Source organism: Leuciscus leuciscus, assembly GCF_965113295.1.
Source record: "Leuciscus leuciscus genome assembly, chromosome: 6".
In the NCBI taxonomy this organism is placed as follows: domain Eukaryota; kingdom Metazoa; phylum Chordata; class Actinopteri; order Cypriniformes; family Leuciscidae; genus Leuciscus; species Leuciscus leuciscus.
The window spans coordinates 43,933,461-43,953,938 of record NC_138730.1 but is presented as its reverse complement, the minus strand read 5'-3'; the positions used below and the strand labels follow the sequence as shown (position 1 = coordinate 43,953,938).

The 20,478-nt window shown below is 38.7% G+C and overlaps 1 protein-coding gene across 1 annotated transcript; it reads left to right on the top strand.

Annotated features, from left to right (window-relative positions):
- The first annotated feature begins 5,398 nt into the window (after positions 1-5,398).
- Positions 5,399-20,171, top strand: rnf126 (ring finger protein 126). Its single transcript, XM_082173209.1, has 9 exons — positions 5,399-5,537; positions 10,195-10,253; positions 10,556-10,613; positions 11,431-11,666; positions 12,122-12,190; positions 12,288-12,357; positions 12,515-12,608; positions 14,534-14,649; positions 18,399-20,171. The coding sequence occupies exons 1-9, from the start codon at positions 5,463-5,465 to the stop codon at positions 18,549-18,551; spliced, it is 930 nt and encodes a 309-aa protein (XP_082029335.1). The 5' UTR covers positions 5,399-5,462; the 3' UTR covers positions 18,552-20,171.
- The last annotated feature ends 307 nt before the right edge of the window (positions 20,172-20,478 follow it).

Here is a 20,478-nt window from a genome sequence, read left to right as displayed (position 1 = left end):
CCTCCCCTCTCCTCTCCTCCTCCCCTCTCCTCTCCTCTCCTCTTGTCTCATCTCCTCTCCTCCTCTCTTCTCCTCCTCTCATCTCCTCTTCTTTCCTCGTCTCTCCTCCTCTCCTTGTCTGATCTCCTTTCCTCACCTCTCCTCGTCTCTCCTTTCCTCACCTCTCCTCGTCTCTCCTCTCCTCCTCTCATCTCCTCTCCTCGTCTCTCCTCCTCTCCCCGTCTCTCCTCTCCTCATCTCTCCTCTTCTCGTCTTTCCTCTCCTCCTTTCCTCGTCTCTCCTCATCTCTCATCTCTCCTCTCCTCGTCTCTCCTCTTCTCGTCTTTCCTCTCCTCTCCTCTCCTCTCCCCGTCTCTCCTCCTCTCCTCTCCTCATCTGTTCTCCTCCTCTCCTCTCCTCATCTGTTCTCCTCTCCTCCTCTCCTCTCCTCCTCTACTCCTCTCCTCCTCTCCTCTCCTCATCTGTTCTCCTCTCCTCCTCTCCTCTCCTCCTCTCCTCATCTGTTCTCCTCTCCTCGTCTCTCCTCCTCTCCTCTTCTCTCCTCTCCTCATCTGTTCTCCTCTCCTCTCCTCATCTGTTCTCCTCTCCTCATCTGTCCTCCTCTCCTCCTCTCCTCTCCTCATCTGTTCTCCTCTCCTCATCTGTTCTCCTCTCCTCCTCTCCTCTCCTCATCTGTTCTCCTCTCCTCTCCTCATCTGTTCTCCTCTCCTCCTCTCCTCTTCTCCTCTGTTCTCCTCTCCTCGTCTGTTCTCCTCTTCTCCTCTCCTCCTCTCCTCTCCTCATCTGTTCTCCTCTCCTCATCTGTTCTCCTCTCCTCTCCTCATCTGTTTTCCTCTCCTCTCCTCCTCTCCTCATCTGTTCTCCTCTCCTCCTCTCCTCTCCTCATCTGTTCTCCTCTCCTCGTCTCTCCTCTTCTCATCTGTTCTCCTCCTCTCCTTTCCTCATCTGTTCTCCTCTCCTCATCTGTTCTCCTCTCCTCCTCTCCTCTCCTCATCTGTTCTCCTCTCCTCCTCTCCTCTTCTCCTCTCCTCATCTGTTCTCCTCTCCTCATCTGTTCTCCTCTCCTCCTCTCCTCTCCTCATCTGTTCTCCTCTCCTCCTCTCTTCTCCTCTTCTCCTCTCCTCCTCTCCTGTCCTCATCTGTTCTCCTCTCCTCATCTGTTCTCCTCTCCTCTCCTCATCTGTTCTCCTCTCCTCATCTGTTCTCCTCTCCTCCTCTCCTCTCCTCTCCTCTCCTCATCTGTTCTCCTCTCCTCGTCTCTCCTCTCCTCTCCTAATCTGTTCTCCTCTCCTCCTCTCCTCTCCTCTCCTCATCTGTTCTCCTCTCCTCCTCTCCTCTCCTCATCTGTTCTCCTCTCCTCATCTGTTCTCCTCTCCTCATCTGTTCTCCTCTCCTCATCTGTTCTCCTCTCCTCCTCTCCTCTCCTCATCTGTTCTCCTCCTCTCCTCTCCTCATCTGTTCTCCTCTCCTCGTCTCTCCTCTCCTCTCCTAATCTGTTCTCCTCTCCTCTCCTCATCTGTTCTCCTCTCCTCTCCTCATCTGTTCTCCTCTCCTCATCTGTTCTCCTCTCCTCCTCTCCTCTCCTCTCCTCATCTGATCTCCTCCTCTCCTCTCCTCATCTGTTCTCCTCTCCTCGTCTCTCCTCTCCTCTCCTAATCTGTTCTCCTCTCCTCCTCTCCTCTCCTCATCTGTTCTCCTCTCCTCATCTGTTCTCCTCTCCTCCTCTCCTCCTCTGTTCTCATCTCCTCTCCTCATCTGTTCTCCTCTTCTCTCCTCTCCTCATCTGTTCTCCTCTCCTCTCCTCCTCTGTTCTCCTCTCCTCTCCTCATCTGTTCTCCTCTTCTCTCCTCTCCTCATCTGTTCTCCTCTCCTTGTCTCTCCTCTCCTCATCTGTTCTCCTCTCCTTGTCTCTCCTCTCCTCATCTGTTCTCCTCTCCTCTCCTCGTCTCTCCTCCTCTCCCCTCTTCTCCTCATCTGTTCTCCTCTCCTCATCTGTTCTCCTCTCCTCCTCTCCTCATCTGTTCTCCTCTCCTCCTCTTCTCCTCTCCTCTCCTCATCTGTTCTCCTCTCCTCCTCTCCTCATCTGTTCTCCTCTCCTCTCCTCATCTGTTCTCCTCGTCTCTCCTCCTCTCCCCTCTTCTCCTCATCAGTTCTCCTCTCCTTGTCTCTCCTCTCCTCATCTGTTCTCCTCTCCTTGTCTCTCCTCTCCTCATCTGTTCTCCTCTCCTCTCCTCGTCTCTCCTCCTCTCCCCTCTTCTCCTCATCTGTTCTCCTCTCCTCATCTGTTCTCCTCTTGTGTCTCTGGTTTGCACGTGTGACCTCTCGCTCTGGTCTCATTCCTCAGATGCCTTGTGTACGGTGGTCTACTTTGATGAGTGTCTGTCCATCCGTCAGTGTAAGATGTACTGCGAGGCGATGGGCGGATCAAAGTACCGCTGGTTTCATAACGCCTGCTGTGAGTGCATCGGGCCTGAATGTCTGGACTATGGCAGTAAAACCGTCAAATGCATGAACTGCCTCTGAGAACTGAACAAAGACTCACTCTACACTTTAACTTGTGTTTTATTGTGTAAAACACTTCTGATGTTTTCTGTTCTTGTTTACAGATTGTGTTTCTTAAACTTCAAATGGGCCAAAAGGGGTTTTATTATTATTATTACAGCAGCATGTTGGAGTCGCTTCTCATTCAGATCATATTCCATCTGTATATAGTTCTCATTTCATATTCATATTTCTGGTTTGACTATTAAAAACCAAAGAAACTGTTGAGTTTGATTTTCAAATTACGTGATGTTTTAGTCTCCTGTCATTTACTGATCTGCTATTTTACTGTCGTCTGGTGATTTGAATTGCACAACATTTGATTTGATGATTTGAAATGAAAAAGATATTTAATTGTATTTGTGTCTCCAATACTTTAAGTTTGAGTTAATTTTTTTTATTATAATTTTTTTTAATTTACAAAATGCATGTTTAAAGTTGACAGATAACATGGACATTACCCATTTTATTTAACAATCACAGTTTAGATTGGTCTCATTTGTTAACTTTATTATTAACTAACATGAACTAACAATAAAAAATATATTTTTACTACATTTATTAACATTTGTTAATGTTAGTTAATAAAAATCTTTCACAGTGCATTAACTAATGTTAAGAATACAAGATTTGACCTTAAATATGTTTTAGTAACTAAGATTAAAAATGTATTTAGAAGAATTGTTCATTGCTAGTTCATGTTAACTAATGTTGTTAAGTAATGTAAACTTATAGTGTTACCACATTTATATGAATGTAAAAGGAAAAGTGTGTATTTTAGATGCTGTATCCGCTTTTCATAATTTTTTTAAAAAACGTTGCAATTTTTCTGTTTTTAAATATTCAAATTTGCTATTTAAATGTTATTTTTAAAAATAGTCTTGCATTGTGACAAATTAATTTTTAAAAATGTTTCATGATGTCTCTCAATTAAGAGCTCATAAACATGCTTAATAATAAAAACATTAAATAATCTGTTTTTAATCTGTTCTGTCACATTGCTGTTATGTCAACTACCATTGTCTTCATCGCATTCAACATGAATATGTTACGCTGAATAAAATAAGTAATTACATTTCATTCAAATTATTAAATATTAGTTTGTTATTAATCTATTAAATAGATTGAGAAATAAAAAAAATTAATATAAATATAAGATTCAAATTGAATAATACATCAAATTAAATAATACATTTAACAGTACATTACTATAGATATATACTATAAATATACTTATAAAATATATAGATAATTAATATATAATGTAACTTGATAGAAACTATTTAAAGATTTATGTGTTTATAAAAGTGGGTTTATAAGGGTGTTTTTAATTTTTAGGATGGGGTCCCTCACATAAGGATGATCATATTTCGAGGTCCATGACATGTAATAGATATGAAACAAGCAAACCCTGGTTTAGGGAACTGCACACTCTCTTTTATTGTCTGGTTAGTCGTGCAAACGCCCACGACTCTCTCTCTCTCTCTCTCTCTCTCTCTCTCTCTCTGCCAAACTCCGAATGTAACTTGGCATAAATTCATGATGACAGCCAGATGTAGTCAACATCAGTCAGACCTCATTCACAGCGCAGCTGACAGGTGTGTGTGTGTGTGTGTGAGAGAGAGAGTGTGTGTGTGTGTGTGTGTGTGTGTGTGTGTGTGTGTGTGTGTGTGTGTGTGTGTGTGTGTGTGTGTGTGTGTGTGTGTGTGTGAGAGAGAGAGAGAGTTCTTTCTTTTTTTTTATTTCTTTTTTTTTATGTCCATATTTCTTAGGAATTTTTATATCAGTTTTAGTTTTAGTAACTTTAGTACTTCAAGTTAAACGATACATTTTATTTCAGTTAACGGTTATTTTATTGCAAGTAACGTTAAGCTTTTTTATGGTTTTAATTTCAGTTTACTATAATAACCCTAAACTGAATGAAGTTATTCCTGTTCAATATATTTATTGTTCATGTTCACACATGATTTTTAATTTCATAGATGTTCGAATTGAGGCCTTATACTTCATTGCCTTAGACATCTCATCGTGAAATATTTTTTCTCTTTCAAAAAATATAACTTTTTTTACTGCCAATGTACAGTCTGACCTGCAATAATACATATGTAAACATTATGTAAATATATTAACTCACATAAAGAAACTGTTTTAACTGCTTTCTTATTATGCGAATGTAAAATAGTCTTGATATATATTTGAATTTCTTTTTCGAGAACCAAAAACAAGAAGGAGATCACATATTTGCATGAGCTCATGTTGTGTTTCAGTGTTGAATTACGTAATTCTCAATGATTGTAAATGCTTTGTCACCATCTGCAGGCTTGTAATGGCATTACACAGATCTATCATATATTCATAACGTTCCTAATATTATTATAATAATATGAATTATAAGTTATTATAACTTTATAATCTCGGTATATGATTAGATATAAATTAGTACAATATATTAGAACAGTTGGTTGCTGAAGAATCTTTTTATAATGGGTGAAAATAATGTCCACTAGGTGTCACTTTCAGCGTATGTTGTGCAACAATATTATGTTGTGCAATAATAATAATAAAAAATTCCCATTAAAATGCTGTTAAATAAATAAATAAATAAATATTCTAATGATGTCCATGTCTAAAATTATATTATATGTAGGCCTATATTTAAAATACATTATCTGAAACAAAACTAAAGTGGCCTGTCCTATGAAATTTTTACTTTTCAGGTAAATTGATATTGTTTCAAGAATGTTTTCTTTTGTCCTGATTGTGAGACTTGTTTTTGCATCGAGTCACGCAAAGGCTCGCGCTGTGTGTATTTTCCCAAACGCGTTCCGTCGTCCGTACGCGTTCACACAGCATTGGCTCTCGCTCCGTCCGGGCTTCCATACTTCGCCTCGTTCTCGCTCTCAGTCGGTCGTGCAGCGAAGATGGCGGAAGCTCCCCCGCGGCCCTGCCGGTTCTTCTGTCACCGGTGTTCAGAAGAGATCAGCCCTCGGCTCCCGGTAAGACCCAGCGGACTCAACGAGCCTCTCGTGAAGGTTTTGACTCGGTGTGGATGGATGTAACGGATCGAACGGCCTCTTTTAAAAAGCGTTTTTCCGTGCTAGCTGTGCTAACGGCTAACTGGTTGCCAATAGCAACAATCAGGATTAAAATGAGGATTTGATTAAATTACTCTTTATTTGAGACATGAGAGTTTAATCAGACGAACTGTTTTCGGATCTGACCGGGCTCTCCGGGCTTTGCTGTGTGTGTAACCCGTCCTGTCAAACCAGAAGCAGACTGGTTGTTGTGACATGATGAGCTCGTTTACTTTTAATAACGAGTCTTTGAAAAGAATGATATTGACGTGATGATCTTCGCTTGTCAGTTACTCTGGCTTATGTTTCATATGTGGTATATCTATAGTTCATGTTGTTCACTTGTTCAAAACAGAGAAGTAGTTATGAGAGCTGCTGTTTTTTCAAGACCCCAGGTTGTGGTGTCATGAACTATTTTTAAAGTCTTTTCTGCTCACCAAGGCTGTATTTATTTGATAAAAATACAGAAAAAACAGTAATATTGTGAAATATTATTACTATTTCAAATAACTGTTTTCTATGTGAATATATAGTCAAATGTAATTTATTTCTGTGATGGAAAGCTGAATTTTCAGTCTTAAGTGTCACATGATCCTTCAGAAATCGTTCTAATATGATGATTTATTATCAATGTTGGAAACATTTTGTGCTGTTTAATATTTTTTTTTAATAGCCTGTGATAGTTTATATGTGATAGACCTTTTTTTTCAGGATTCATTGATGAATTAAAAAGTAAAAAAATAAATAAAATTAAAATATAAGTCTTTTGTAACAATATACACCACTGTTTTCTTTCATTGATAATAAATCATAATATTAGAATGATTTCTGAAGGATCATGTGACACACTGAAGCTTTCCATCACAGGAATAAATTAAATTTTACTATATATTGTACATAGGAAACAGTTATTTGAAATAGTAATATTATTTCACAACTATTTCTGTTTTTGCTGTAATCAAAAAAAAACAAAAAAACATAAATGCAGGTTTGATGAGCATTCCAGACTTCTTTCAAAAACATTAAAAATAGTAATGTTTCCAAACTAATGTACATTAGGTGGCTTTAACGGAAAACTGCTGGTTATGAGAGACCAACTAGTTGGATTTTATTAACTAGGCCTAATTATTTTATGAAATCTTAATTATTAATTATTATTAAACAGATAGCTGGTTGTTGTGTGATCAGCTGGTTAGTTGTGTTTTTAACTAGGCCTGTTTAACATATAAAGACTTATTTTCGATAAAAGGTTTAGGATGTCTCATGGTTGAAGTCGTTCAGTTGACAGAAGGCTGATTGTTTTGTGATTTGCTGGTTAGTTTTGTTAACTATTCATAATCATATAAAATATTTTGAGACAGATGATAACTAATGTGTAGAAGATCTAAATATAAATGGCTTGTTTTTGTGTGTTAGGTTTCTGATCTTTGATTCCTATAGTTTTATCGTGAGATCTATTGGTTTGTGCCATTAGCTAATAATCACAAATATTATGAGTTTGAACTTATGATTTTAGATTGGTGAGATTTTGATGGCACGTGTGATTCAGTTGGCTGATACTGAAGGCTTGTTGATATGAGTTTTACTAACTAATCACAATATCTGTTCAGTGCGTTGACTCGTAACTGGTTGTAATGAGATCGGCAGAATAATTTTGTAATATGTGAGTGGATTTAACACGCTTTATGTGTTGATGAAGGTACATTTCTGCTGACACTCTCAATAAATGACACTAAAACTGTTGGAGAATGTTAAAAATGCCTTAACTCACTGTGTCCGCATTACAATGAATGAGCCAGGACACATCAGGATTTAATTTGTCTGTTTCATACATGGAGCTGTCAGGAAAGAGGAGGCCGGAGATCTTTCCAAAAGGATCTTCACGTGTCGCTCCTTGTGTGAGGTTTCAGGGCAGAGAATGGATGGCGTCACAAAGCTCTTTTGCTTGTCTCTTCATCATTCTGTGCCGTTATTATCCTCCTGTTATTGTGCGGAGCCTCTAGAAAGAGCCCAAACTGGGCAGAACTGCAGTCACTGAGCCAAAGGTCAGGAGGTCATCGTATCTGCAGGGCTTTTCCCTATTGAGGGAATTCTGAAAATTTTTAATTTATGGTAATTTGTGAGAAAATGCAGCTCAGAGTGCTATACATTTATTTGTACAGGAATCAGATCATCAGGTGGGGGTGGGTGATCTTCATATCACGGTTTTATAACAGACAATCACCATCGTCCTAATTTTGAGATGTGCTATTGAGAAATATCCAGACTGGAACAAGCTTATGAACTTGCACAATTTATTGCATTAAATAATCAGTTGTCAAAAATAGTCATTTAAACCAGTACAGGGGCCGGTTTCACAAAGATAGACTTTGACTATGGCTTAGATATAGTAGATAGTCAGACTTCAGATAGACATCTCAATCAGACCGTTGCACAAAGCACTTAAGACTCTGACTATCTTAAGTAGGACTACACTGCAATGCATTCTGGGTAAATTAAGACACTTTTCAAAACAAAAAACATGGCGGATCGAGTAAGTGCGTTCAACCGCTCAGTGCAGTTTACCCCAGCGGATAATATGTGTTTGTCGGAGGAGGATAACAGTGACAAGGACATTTTACTTGGGGAAATTTAGCGGAGAATGTAGTAACAAGAAGAAATGTTTAAATTATGAGCCATTTTCCCTTTTCTTTTGGCTGTTTGTAATGTAACTGATTGTTACTGCTGGTTGCCAAGGTAACAGAGTCTTAGACCTAAGTTAGCCTGGGGTGTCTAATGTTTTTGGTCTAAATTAAGTCAGTCTTTATTTTTGTGAAACAGTCTAACTTGCATTAGACTAGTCTATGAGCGAATTTTAGACTTGTCTAACACTATAGACCGGTCTAAAATAGCTTTGTGAAACCGGCCCCTGCATAGTGTAAATTTACGGCCCCTGTAAATTTAAAACACTGCATAGTCTTCGCTGTATGAATTAAATATACATTGATTCTTATTAAAACTACTTAAGTTATTCAGTCAAGAGCGGTGAGTGATTTTGTCTCACTTTTGTTTAACATTATTGACACGGACCGAATGCACGGATCTAATATAAGGACACGCGTCCGACTTCTGTTTATTCACTTAATACATAATTGACTGTCTTTATGTAAATACTCTCCAAGATGGACATTTTGACATTTGTGACCCTGGATCACAAAACCAGTGACAAGTCGCACGGGTATATTTGTGGCAATAGCACACTAGCGATAGTATGGGTCAAAATTATCGTTTATTATCATTAGGATATAAAGTAAAGATCTTGTTCCATGAAGATATTTTGTACATTTCCTACCGTAAATATATAAAACATTTCTTTTTGTGAGTGAATGCTGCACAATCGTGAACATAAATGGACAACTTTAAAGGTGATTTTCTCAATGTTTCGATTTTTTTTTTGCACCCTCAGATTCCAGATTTTCAATTGTTGTGTCTCGGCCAAATATTGTCCTATCCTAACAAACCACACATCAATGGAAAAATTATTTATTCAGATTTCAGATGACGTATAAAGCTCAATAAAAAAATAAAAAAAATGTCCCATGTGACTGGTTTTGTGGTCCAGGGTCACATATTTCTGTGTATATTTGAGCGTTTATACGCGCACCTGAAACCCCAGGCACATGCTCATCCGTGTTTCTCTCCGTCTCGCAGCGCACACAGAACGCGTCTCTTTCGTGGTTTAATGCGCTTATAATAAAGCATGTCCTGCAGTACACTGTATTTTACGACTGTCACGTTGCTGTCATGATTTGACTGATTTGGATGTTAGTTTAGGCTAGAGTATTTATTTATTTATTTTAATTTAAAAAATGTGACGCTTTTTATCAAAGTTATGACTTTGATGCAATACCTGACTAAAATAAGTTATTTCTGCCCTCAACTGCCTCATCAAACCTTATGTTAAAAAAATGTGCTTGTCACAAAAACAAAAATCATACTCGTGTCTCTAAATACATCTGTTTAAGGGCATGAGCATCATTTAGGCTAATTGTGTTCTCAGTCACATTCATTAACCTGTCGTTTAAGGGTGGGCGATATGACTAAAATATTATTTCACTAGCCTATATCTGTATGAGTAATTTTATTTCACCATAGAAAGATCTCAATATAGTTCTTTTGCTGTCAATCTTCTAATATAAAGTGAGGAAAGACCGTTTTTAACAGCAGGGTATTGCGAACGCGATACATTTGTAGTGCAATACTACTTGATCTGTTAATAAGACTCTTAATGACTTTGCTCAGCATGTTGCTGTGTTGCTTGGAAATAATAAACGGCTCACAGACAGGTTAATATAGATAATTGTTTTAGTTTTTTAGCTTAATTTTAGTTTGGCTGTAGTCATTTTGTGTGCTGTCTTTTTTACCTTTCATTAGCTTATTCATTAATTGTTCTGATTGTTTATTGTTTTTGTTTTTTGGTGTTTATTATCATATTGCTTCTCACTATTTTCTAAAAGCATTATAATCTGCTTTAGGCCATATGTTTGAGTGATTTTACCCTAGCTGTGTGTGTAATACCAGCCTCTACTCTTTGTTGCAGGATTACATCTGTCCGCGGTGTGAGTCTGGCTTCATCGAGGAGTTGCCTGGAGAAGGAAGGTAAAGTAACTCAGCGTATACTTGCCTCACAGATACTGAAACATTTACATTATATTTTCAAAAATATATATTTTCAAAAGGCCAATTCACACCAACAGACACTTGAGATCAGTGTGTCAGTGTGTGTTGGTGTCTGTCGGAGCTTGTTTCGGCCGGTTTTTAAATCAGATTTAGGACGTCTGAAGTGACGTGTTGTAATCTGATGTTGTTCTGTATCTGTCAGTGCAGTGTGAATTGGCCTTAATTCATTATTTTAATTCATTTTTCTCTCTCTCTTCTCTTTTTCTTTCTCTTTTTTCCAGTGCAGAGAATGGGTCCACGTCTACAGCCTCTAATGACCAGAATCGCCCCTCGTTTGAGGTGAGCTGTCAGACTCTTCTCTCTCTTTAACAGCGTCGTCATTATTGAGCTGGACAGCAGGCTTTTCTCTTACCCATGCTTCTGGCCGATGCGTACATGTTGACTGCTCTGTGCAAACTGGTTTGGTTCATATTTCTGAACCTGAATGCACACTTTGACAACATGCTCTTATCCAGGGCAACATATTTAAAAATGTAGATTATCATGGTTATCTGTTAAAGGTGCGATGTCACACGTTTTTTAGGCCGAAACATTTTTTGTAACATACAGCACATCTCCTCACTATCCGCTAGCTGTCTGTCCCCTGAACACACTGTATAAAAACGCGGTCTCTGTAGACAGCACAGGCTCCACAAACGGCAACAAAAACAAACTGGCCCAGCCTGGACCACGAAACATAACAAACAGCGTTCATGACTGTTTCAGGAAGCACGGAAGGCAGGGGGAGGGGACGGGATGAGGAGGAGGGAGGGTCGAGCTAGCCTCCATTTTGTTTGACAATACTTCGAACGTCAACAAGAAGTGACGTCACCCAACATTGCTTATTGCACCTTTAACTATGATGGTCAAAATGTGAAAATATGTTGCAAGCATGCAAATTGTAAATTGTTAAATAGTGTAGAATATTCTCCCAGGCCTCCAGTATTGCATTGAAAGCCGCATAAGCTACATTAAGAAAACCGTGTCTGTGTGTCTGTGTCTGTGTCTGTGTGTGTGTGTCTGTGTGTGTGTGTGTGTGTGTGTGTGTGTGTGTGAAGCACATCATCCTCCAGTGATATCAAACTGGTTGTTTAAAGCATTCCCTTTCACCCGTCAGAATGTGGACCAGCACTTGTTTACATTCCCCCATGGATATGGGCAGTTTGCTCTGGGGATCTTCGATGAGGGCTTCGACTTCAGGGCAGGTTTGCCCGGGGAAGATAACCGTGACGCAGAGAACCGCAGAGAACGGGAGATGGCCTCACGACAACGGTACATGTCGAGACAGCCACGGGGACGCCACGTTCCCCGGAGACAAGGGGTGCGGCATGAGGGTGTACCCACTTTAGAAGGGTGAGAGTTCAGCAGAGGCCACTGTTACTCACATCTATTCAGCCTGGTTTGCATTTTGATTTTACAAATGGGAATGTATGGAAGACCTGTTTAGGATTCCCGCTATAATGGAAAAAAATTGTGATTTCAACTCCTGAGAAAAAAAAACAATATAGTAAATATAACTTTAAATGTATTAAATTATTAAATATAATTTTGCTCAGCTTTATGTGAGCATAATTTCTTTTTTATTGCTTTTAAAATAGTTTTTTTAAAACCTTATCACCTAGTAATCAACTGTAAAATTGATGGGAATTAATTGTTCGTAAGGTGTGGGGAGCTCGATCTATTTCATTTCATGTTGTTACTGTGGTAATGATATATTACGGTCGTTACTGTGTAGACTAATAACAAAATCTCATTGTCAGCAGGCGTGAAATGAAATGTTTGTGTCACATTTTAAAATGTTTTGACAGAATCATTCAGCAATTAGTTAACGGAATTATCGCTCCGACAGCGATGCCAAACATGGCGATGGGCCCATGGTGAGTCACTGATGACATTTTCTCTTTCTTTACATCATTTCTTCTCGTGTATGACAATCTACATCTGATCACTGCACTATAAACTGCTGTCTCACAGGGGAATGCTGCATTCTAACCCAATGGACTATGCATGGGGTGCCAATGGATTAGATGCCATCATAACACAGGTATTATCCCACATGCACACCATATAGTGGATGCATTATGGTAAAATCGCTCTTTTTTTTCTTTATTTTACAACCACAATGCGTATGAAACACTATCAGTGCATTATAAAACCGTATGATCAAATACTACATATTTGTCCCTGTTGTCGTTCTGTAGTTATTAAATCAGTTTGAAAATACGGGTCCCCCTCCGGCAGACAAAGAGAAGATTAAGAGTCTTCCTACGGTCCAGATAAACCAAGAGCACGTGGGTAAGAGGAACACACGAGCACATCATAGCATTTCCGTAACATCAGTTGATCTCTGTTTGTCATCAGCTGCAGTGCTTCAGACTGGCTGAATTTCAGGACTTGTATGTTTTGTATGCTGACAGTGTGCTGTGCTTTAGCATTCTAGCGGAAACTGGTAGATTTCCCACATGGTCAAACGCTCTCTGAAGCATTGCATCTCTAAATTCATCCAGCATCGTCACTATAGCTGTCAAGACACTGTGTTCCCGAAATGTATGCATCTGGAGGTCTTCAAGGGTTAGTTCACCCAAAAATGTCAGTAATTACTCTCCCTCATGTTGTTCCAACTCTGTAAGACTTTCGTTCATCTTCGAAATACAAACTATGATATTTTTGATGAAATCTGAGAGCTGTCTCACTCCTTTATAGGCTTCACTGTAATTGAAACTTGGCCCAGAAAGTTAGTGAAGACAATGTTTAAAATAGTCCATGTGACTACAGTGGCTCAACCTTAAGTTTATCAAGCGACGAGAATACTTTTTGTGCGCAAAACCCCCCAAATAACGACTTTGTTCAACTATTCATTTTCTTCTGAGTGAGTTCACGCAGTGTAACAGCGCAACGTCAGAACGTATTGGCCAGAATCACACGCATCACATGACCAGCGTCAGCCAATAGTGAGCCTACGTTCTGACATAGAACCCAGAAGCGCTGCGCTGTTACACTACGTGAACTCACTCAGAGGCCCACACAGAAGAAAATGAAGAGTTGAATAAAGTCGTTATTTGGGGGGTTTTGCGCACAAAAAGTATTCTCGTCGCTTGATAAACTTAAGGTTGAGCCACTGTAGTCACTTGGACTATCATTGTCTTTACTAACTTTCTGGGCTGGCAAGTTTCAATTACAGTGAAGCCTATGGAGGAGTGAGAAATCTCTCAGATTTCATCAAAAATATCTTAGTTTGTGTTCCGAAAGTCTTACGGGGTTGGAACAACATGAGGGAGAGTAATTACTGACAGAACTTTCATTTTTGGGTGAACTAACCCTTTCATGTTTATGTGAGCATTATGACAGTTTTTTGCAATAAGATATATATTAAAATATTATTATAGATATTGTTCTTATTGGCCATGTAGCAGATTGTTTGTGCAATAACCTTATCAAATATATATATATATATATATATATATATATATATAAAAAAAAAATATATATATATATATCAGTAAAATATTATATTTTTTAAAGTAGTTAATACAGTGCATTAAATCCATTAAAAGTGACAGTTAAGACATTTTAAAATATTTTTTTTACATTTAAAAGACATTAAAATAAATATCAATCATTTTAAATTTACATTATAAAAGATTTATATTTTGAAAAAATGCTGTTCGTTTGAACTTTCTATTCATCAAAAAAAAAAAAAAAAAATGTATCACGGTTTCCACAAAAATATGAAGCAGCACAACTGTTTTCATCATTGATAATAATCATAAATGTTTCTTGAGCAGCAAATCTGCATATTAGAATGATTTCTGAAGGATCATGTGACACATAAAAACAATTAGAAAACAGTTATTTTAAATAATATTTCACAATATGAAGGTTTTTACTTTATGTTTTAATCAAATAAATGCCGTCTTGGTGAGCGTAGGAGACTACTTTCAGAAACATTTAAAAATCTTACCGACCCCAAACTTTGGAAGTTGTTGGTAGTGTATTGAAAACAAATAGCACCTAAATAATAAGATAAAAAATAATGCAGTTTATAATGCAGTTGATTAGTTCTCTAGTCATTCAGACAAGCCACCGACTAATCGATTTGAAAATATGTATCGTCTAATTTCAGTGCAGCCCGTTCAGACTCACCATCAACTCTGTGAATTATAGTGGATTGCGACGTTGACACTTCCTGTTTCTGACGTGAGTGTGTTTGTGTGTTTCAGGTGCTGGTCTAGAGTGCCCTGTTTGTAAAGAAGACTACAGCGCCGGAGAGAACGTTAGACAACTTCCCTGCAATCATCTCTTTCACAACGACTGTATAGTTCCCTGGCTCGAGCAGGTGGCGTTTCTCTTCATTGCACTTATTCATCTACACTCAACATGGTTACAACTTTTGACCTCATTTATTTGTTCGTTAATGAGAGATACAGATAAAGTCTGTTTCAATTTGTTGCTTTGCGACATTAATTTCATTAGGTTTTGTACAGGAAGTCCATCCTGTTATACAGCACCTTTGAACTTTGCAAATACACTTGCGCTCCCGGGGGCGGTTCAGCGAAAAGAGGAGGTGTGTTACGGCGCAAACGTTCCCTGGTGCTATTTTGCAGGTTTAGAAAACAATTCCGCCACTGACCAGGAAAAACCTCGTCTAAAGTCAGCGGGGCGTTGCGCATGATATTCTTATGCTATTTTAAGGGCGCATGCTTGGCCATAATCAATGTAGCGTGTGCACAACGCGCATACACTTTGATTCACTCATCTATACAGAAGCAGCAGTTTAGATAGATAGATAGATAGTTAGTTAGTTAGTTTATTATAAAAGCATAAATCTAGCTTACACATTTACCCAAATTATTATACGCCTGTTTAACCGAAGTTAATTCGGGTGTGTTTCTCCATCCCCAATGTCACTTCTCTGTGTTTTAAGGCCCTGATGAGAACGTCAGTCTCCTCGGCTGTGAAACGCTCCTGGCGTGCGTCTGGCAAATCCGCCGTAATAATAGCAATCCGCCATGGAACTAGCGCGCCTGCTCTTAAAGGGAATGTGAGATGTCGCTCTGATTGGTTTATTTCACGTTACGCCCAAACCACACCTATGAGTAATGAAGCTACTTCAGACCAACTCATTTAAGATTTGCGTCGGGCGCAAGAGTCATTTATCCCGCCGGTATAATAGCAACAGCACTGAGATCCACCCACAAAGTTACTTGCGTTTCGCGCTTGATTCTTGCGTTTCAGATCGTTAAAATAGGGCCCATTCAGTCTTTAATGGTAAATTACTGGTTAGAGATCATGTGTGAACTGGACCTTTTCCAAAAATACCTGTAAATCAATTCTGGCAGTTTACCAGTAAGGCAAGTTGTAACATTACTGGTATAATGCTGTGTATGTGAACAAAGAATGAAGAGTACGAGCACGTGCGAGTTCAGAATGCGCTGACGTAAGAAGTCTGCTTTGGGCCAATCATAAAGCTCCTATGGAGATGACACGATTACTCTGTGTACAGTATAAGCTCAGCTGCGTTTTAATAGTTTTCTATGTAAATATACCCTAGATGGACATCTTTGACTGTTGTGGCACTTCTCTCGAGACCCAGCCTTTCTTTTCCATTCATCAGCGCTCCGGCTCTTCGGTTGTACAACTATTATGCGTGTCTTGTGTTTTTGAGAGCAAAAACGCTTCCTGTTTGATCGTCCCCTTATGCCTGTCACTCAGTCGTCAAAAATGTTGTCAGATTGAACGGATAATGAAACTGAAGCACTTCTCCTCATGCTGGTGAATTGAAGACATTAAAGATCATTTCGTATATGACTGACATCACAGAATTTACAGGTATTTCAGTGCTGATGTGTGAATAGTCTTGGTCAGAGCCATAGAGAGAGAGAGTTGCGACACTCTTTGATGTCGCCGCTATGGCTGTCACGTGGTTCATGTAAGCCCCAATAGTTCCAAAACGTACGCTGGCTGTCATGTTCTTCTATGGGATAGACAGCAGCGATTGCATTATTGAACGGTAAATATAAAATAAAACACACACCCAAGTACTTTTTCAGCTGTTATTGCATTTTGTTAATGTCAGTTTTGCATTTGGAGATAAGTTTTAGGCTATATTTTTGGAGGGAAAAGCTTAGTGATCATGTTCGCATGGGTAGTAGCACTGGCTTTAGCGGCTCTAACTTAACTTTTCCATATCATTCATCTGATGATGGACGTCTCATGATATTTATTTTAGCACAACTGGGCTGTATTAGGCTATTGATTCCCGTGATTTTGCTTATAAATTTTGATTCAGCCATTAGCCTACCTTCATGATCACGCAAGAGGTCTGCCGTGGCGGTCCGTTCAGAATTCGCTTAGGAGCTAGTTCTGATGAAAGTGGCCACCCCCAGGACCACAACGTGAAACATGATCATGTTAAGACTAAGAATATTATTTTAAGATTAAGGCCATACACATTATCAAAACTATAACAGATTAAAAACGAATTTAAGCATGGCTGATACAAATGAAGGTTTTCAAATAAAATATTTTTTATTAAACAATGACAGACAACAAAAATGTGTGCTTGTGTGTGTGAACAAGAAAAACAAAAACCAGGGGCAGGTGATCCATGAAACAGACAGGACTGGTGATGGCCATAACAATCCTAGAGGTCCAGCATTGTTCTCACAAGCCGCTTCACTCAAGACAATAATAACATAATGAAAAGTTAGTATATCCCAAAAAATTTAATTAAATAAAAGTTGCTATAAAGGTGGTAGCGATTCATTACCGAACTCTTAGCTGACGAAGTCGCGCTAACGTTAGCTAGCAGGCAGTGCTTGAAAATTGGTTGAAACAACCAACATAAAATATAAATAATTACGCTGTGCATGTACAAATGAAGACCAGTATAAGCATCGCAAAGGGCCTCTGATACAATATAGACAGTTGACAATTCAAAAGAGGTCGATATTTCGGCAACTTAACTCTGGAACAACTCGACGCGCAGCAATGTAAGTGAATGGTGTCCAACGCCCAAATGACAGTGTTTGGAACTATTCCGATCTCCATATCCCGGAAGTAGGCGGTTAAAAGCGCCGCCATTATTTACAACGGAGGTCTATGGGAGTGTCGCAACTCTCTCTCTCTATGGCTCTGGTCTTGGTAAAAAGCCAGAACGCCATGGCTTGTGTGAACAGCATGTTTGTGTATTTACATTGAGTCATTCTGGTCATTTTTCGGAAATTCGCTGCGATTGCGGAGTGAAAGCGGCTATTGTCAAACAGAAGAAGAAAAAAACAGATAAATTCACTATAAGTCATAAAATCTCCAGAAATTATTCTGTAAAATAATATGCCAGGCTTTCAGAAATGTGCTCGTCAAACTCAGACATTTCAACTTTATTTGTTATAACTTGATTACTAGAACATTAACAGGATGAAGTGAGGCATTGCTTTGCTCTGCTCTGGATTGTCCATTAGCGTACATGAAAGTGACAACCCGAAGTTCAAGTTTCATTTTCATATGTTTTTGTAATTTTTTTTTGTGAAACAGAAGAAGAAAAAAACAGCTAAATTCACTATAAGTCATAAAATCTCCATTGAGAAATATGGAGACCCCCCCCCCATATAAAAATCACTTCCTGGAGGATCATGTCGATAATGAACTTTTGATTGTTTTTAAACCTTTGCAAAAGACTTAACAATTATTAGAAAAAACACACTAATTGAAACTAATTTAATATTAAATACGGCGGCATGAAAAATAGAGTAATTACAAATTTAACGAAAATTAATTCCATTTTTAGTTTAATAATGTATCCCAACATATGAAGAAATCTTTTTTTAATGTTTTTAAAGTATTTTCTGCTCACCAAGACTGCATTTATTTGATCAGAAATACAGTAATAATATGAAATATGATTACAATTTAAAATAACTGTATTCTGTTTAAATATATTTTAAAATGTAATTTATTCCTGTGATCAAAGCTGAATTTTCCGCATCATTTCTCCAGTCTTCAGTGTCACATGATCCTCCAGAAATCATCCTAAAATGCTGATTTGCAGAGGTGTTGAATTGCATGTGTTCTCTCTCTGTTTCCCAGCATGACACGTGTCCGGTGTGCAGGAAGAGTTTGAGCGGGCAGAACACAGCCACGGATCCGCCCGGCCTATCAGGGATGAATTTCTCCCCCTCTTCCTCCTCCTCTTCCTCCTCCAGCTCTCCAAGCAATGAGAACTCCTCCAATAACTCGTAAGACCTCAAGCCCACCTCCTGAACACATCAACACATCATCATCACCACCACCACCACCACCATCATCATCATCATCATCATCTCAGCCCCAGCGCCAGCGCCACACACCCTGGACTGATCTAGAACTCGCTGGAACCAGGGGCCGGAGCCGATGAAACCTGCTCATCACTAACACACGTTTTCCTGGCTGGAGACAGGTCAGAGAGCACGCCAAACCCCGAAGAGAAAAACACACTCTCATATTGCTTCAGACAGCCTTTTTTTTTTAAACCGTTGAACTTGGGAGCGATGATTCCTCGAGGTTTGGGCGCACACAGCGAGAGGACGGCAGCACCTGTCCCGCGTGACGTGCTTTTAATCAGCAGAACGCATGAGAAAAAGAGAGAGGACGAACCGCACGATGACGGTGGCAGATCTGAAGACACACGAAGTTGAACTGCGGTTTTTTTTTTTTTAAGAAGCAGACTTTGTGTCTCTCGGGAGTTCAGATACAACCTTTTGTTTTTTATCATCTGATTTTTATTTGACGGATAAAAAGTGGCTGATATGTGGACGTGCGTATGGGTGAATCTCACAATACCGGTCAAGGTGACATTTCACCCTAAAACCAGAAGAAAACAAATAAGAAATCGTATCCTGCTAAAATCTCAAGCCTATTTTAGATTTTTTTTTTTTTTTTTTTTTTTGTGCTTTTGCAAAGTGAAATTATTTTCATAACAATTAAGCAAAGTGCAGAAACATTTCCGTAATGCCAAAAAATCTGATTCTCATTATTGTAGTGCCAAAAAAGACAAAAAGCCTTTAATTTATGATAATACAAATTTTTTTTATCATAATCACCATTGAGAATAATAATAATAACAACAAAAAGTAAAACATCTAATGGACTATGGTAATGAGAATTTGGGGTAAATATATGCTTAATTCTCATGAAAATAAAAAAAAAAGAAGTCATTTTAAGAAAAAATTTTGCGGTTAAATTAAACCTGGACGTGTTTTTGTGATTCATCCATATAGTCATGAAAAATAAAAATAGAAGTGCGTCATTGTGAATAGCCAAGCGATCCGAGAGCGTCTGTGGCGGAGGAAAACACTGAGTGCTAGTATTTATTTGCACAGTATTTCTGGTTTTGTGGAGATTATTCGACCCCCTGAACAAAGTGTGAATTTTTTTGGGCAACATTTGATATGATTTTCTACATTTAGCATCGACCTTAAAGCTCATGAGGAAACATAGATTTTCTCTGTTTCACCCTTGCATTTTTTCGGGCCTCTATCCAGACGGCACATGATGAAATCTCTCTCTCTCTCTCTCTCTCTCTCTCTCTCTCTCTCTCTCTCTCTCTCTCTCTCTCTCTCTCTTTCTCTCACTTTTTAAAAACAATATTTTTTATCTCTCCTCACATTCAGTTGTCTTCTCTCGGTCTGCCACGCATATTCAGTGACTTTCAGCTCACGGCAACTTTTTTTTAAAACTTATTTAAAGTTAAATGATTTGTTTTTGTAAATGATAATAAAGGAGAAGAACAAACGAACGAATGAATGAATGTATCACTGCTGATGATGAAACGTGTCATAAAAGCTGTCATTGGTCTCTCCACAGATCACAAACACAAACTAACTCCAGAGTTTCTCTTGTTTATTCGGGTTTGTTTTTAACAGCTCCACTGTCCTGCATGTGCTCCAGTGCGGGATGGAGGGATGAAGGGATGAAGGGATTGGGTTTAGGAATGGAGGTATAAATTGGATTAAAAAAAGTCTTTTAGTTTTTAGGACCATTTTACACCCTCTCTGGGATCGTTAAGCAGGATTTATCTGTCATTCGATCCATCGTTCTTTATATCATTTTATCTGTCTGTCTGTCTATACATCTATCTATCTGACGTTCTTTCTATAATTCTATCGCTCCATCTGTCGTTCTATCTATC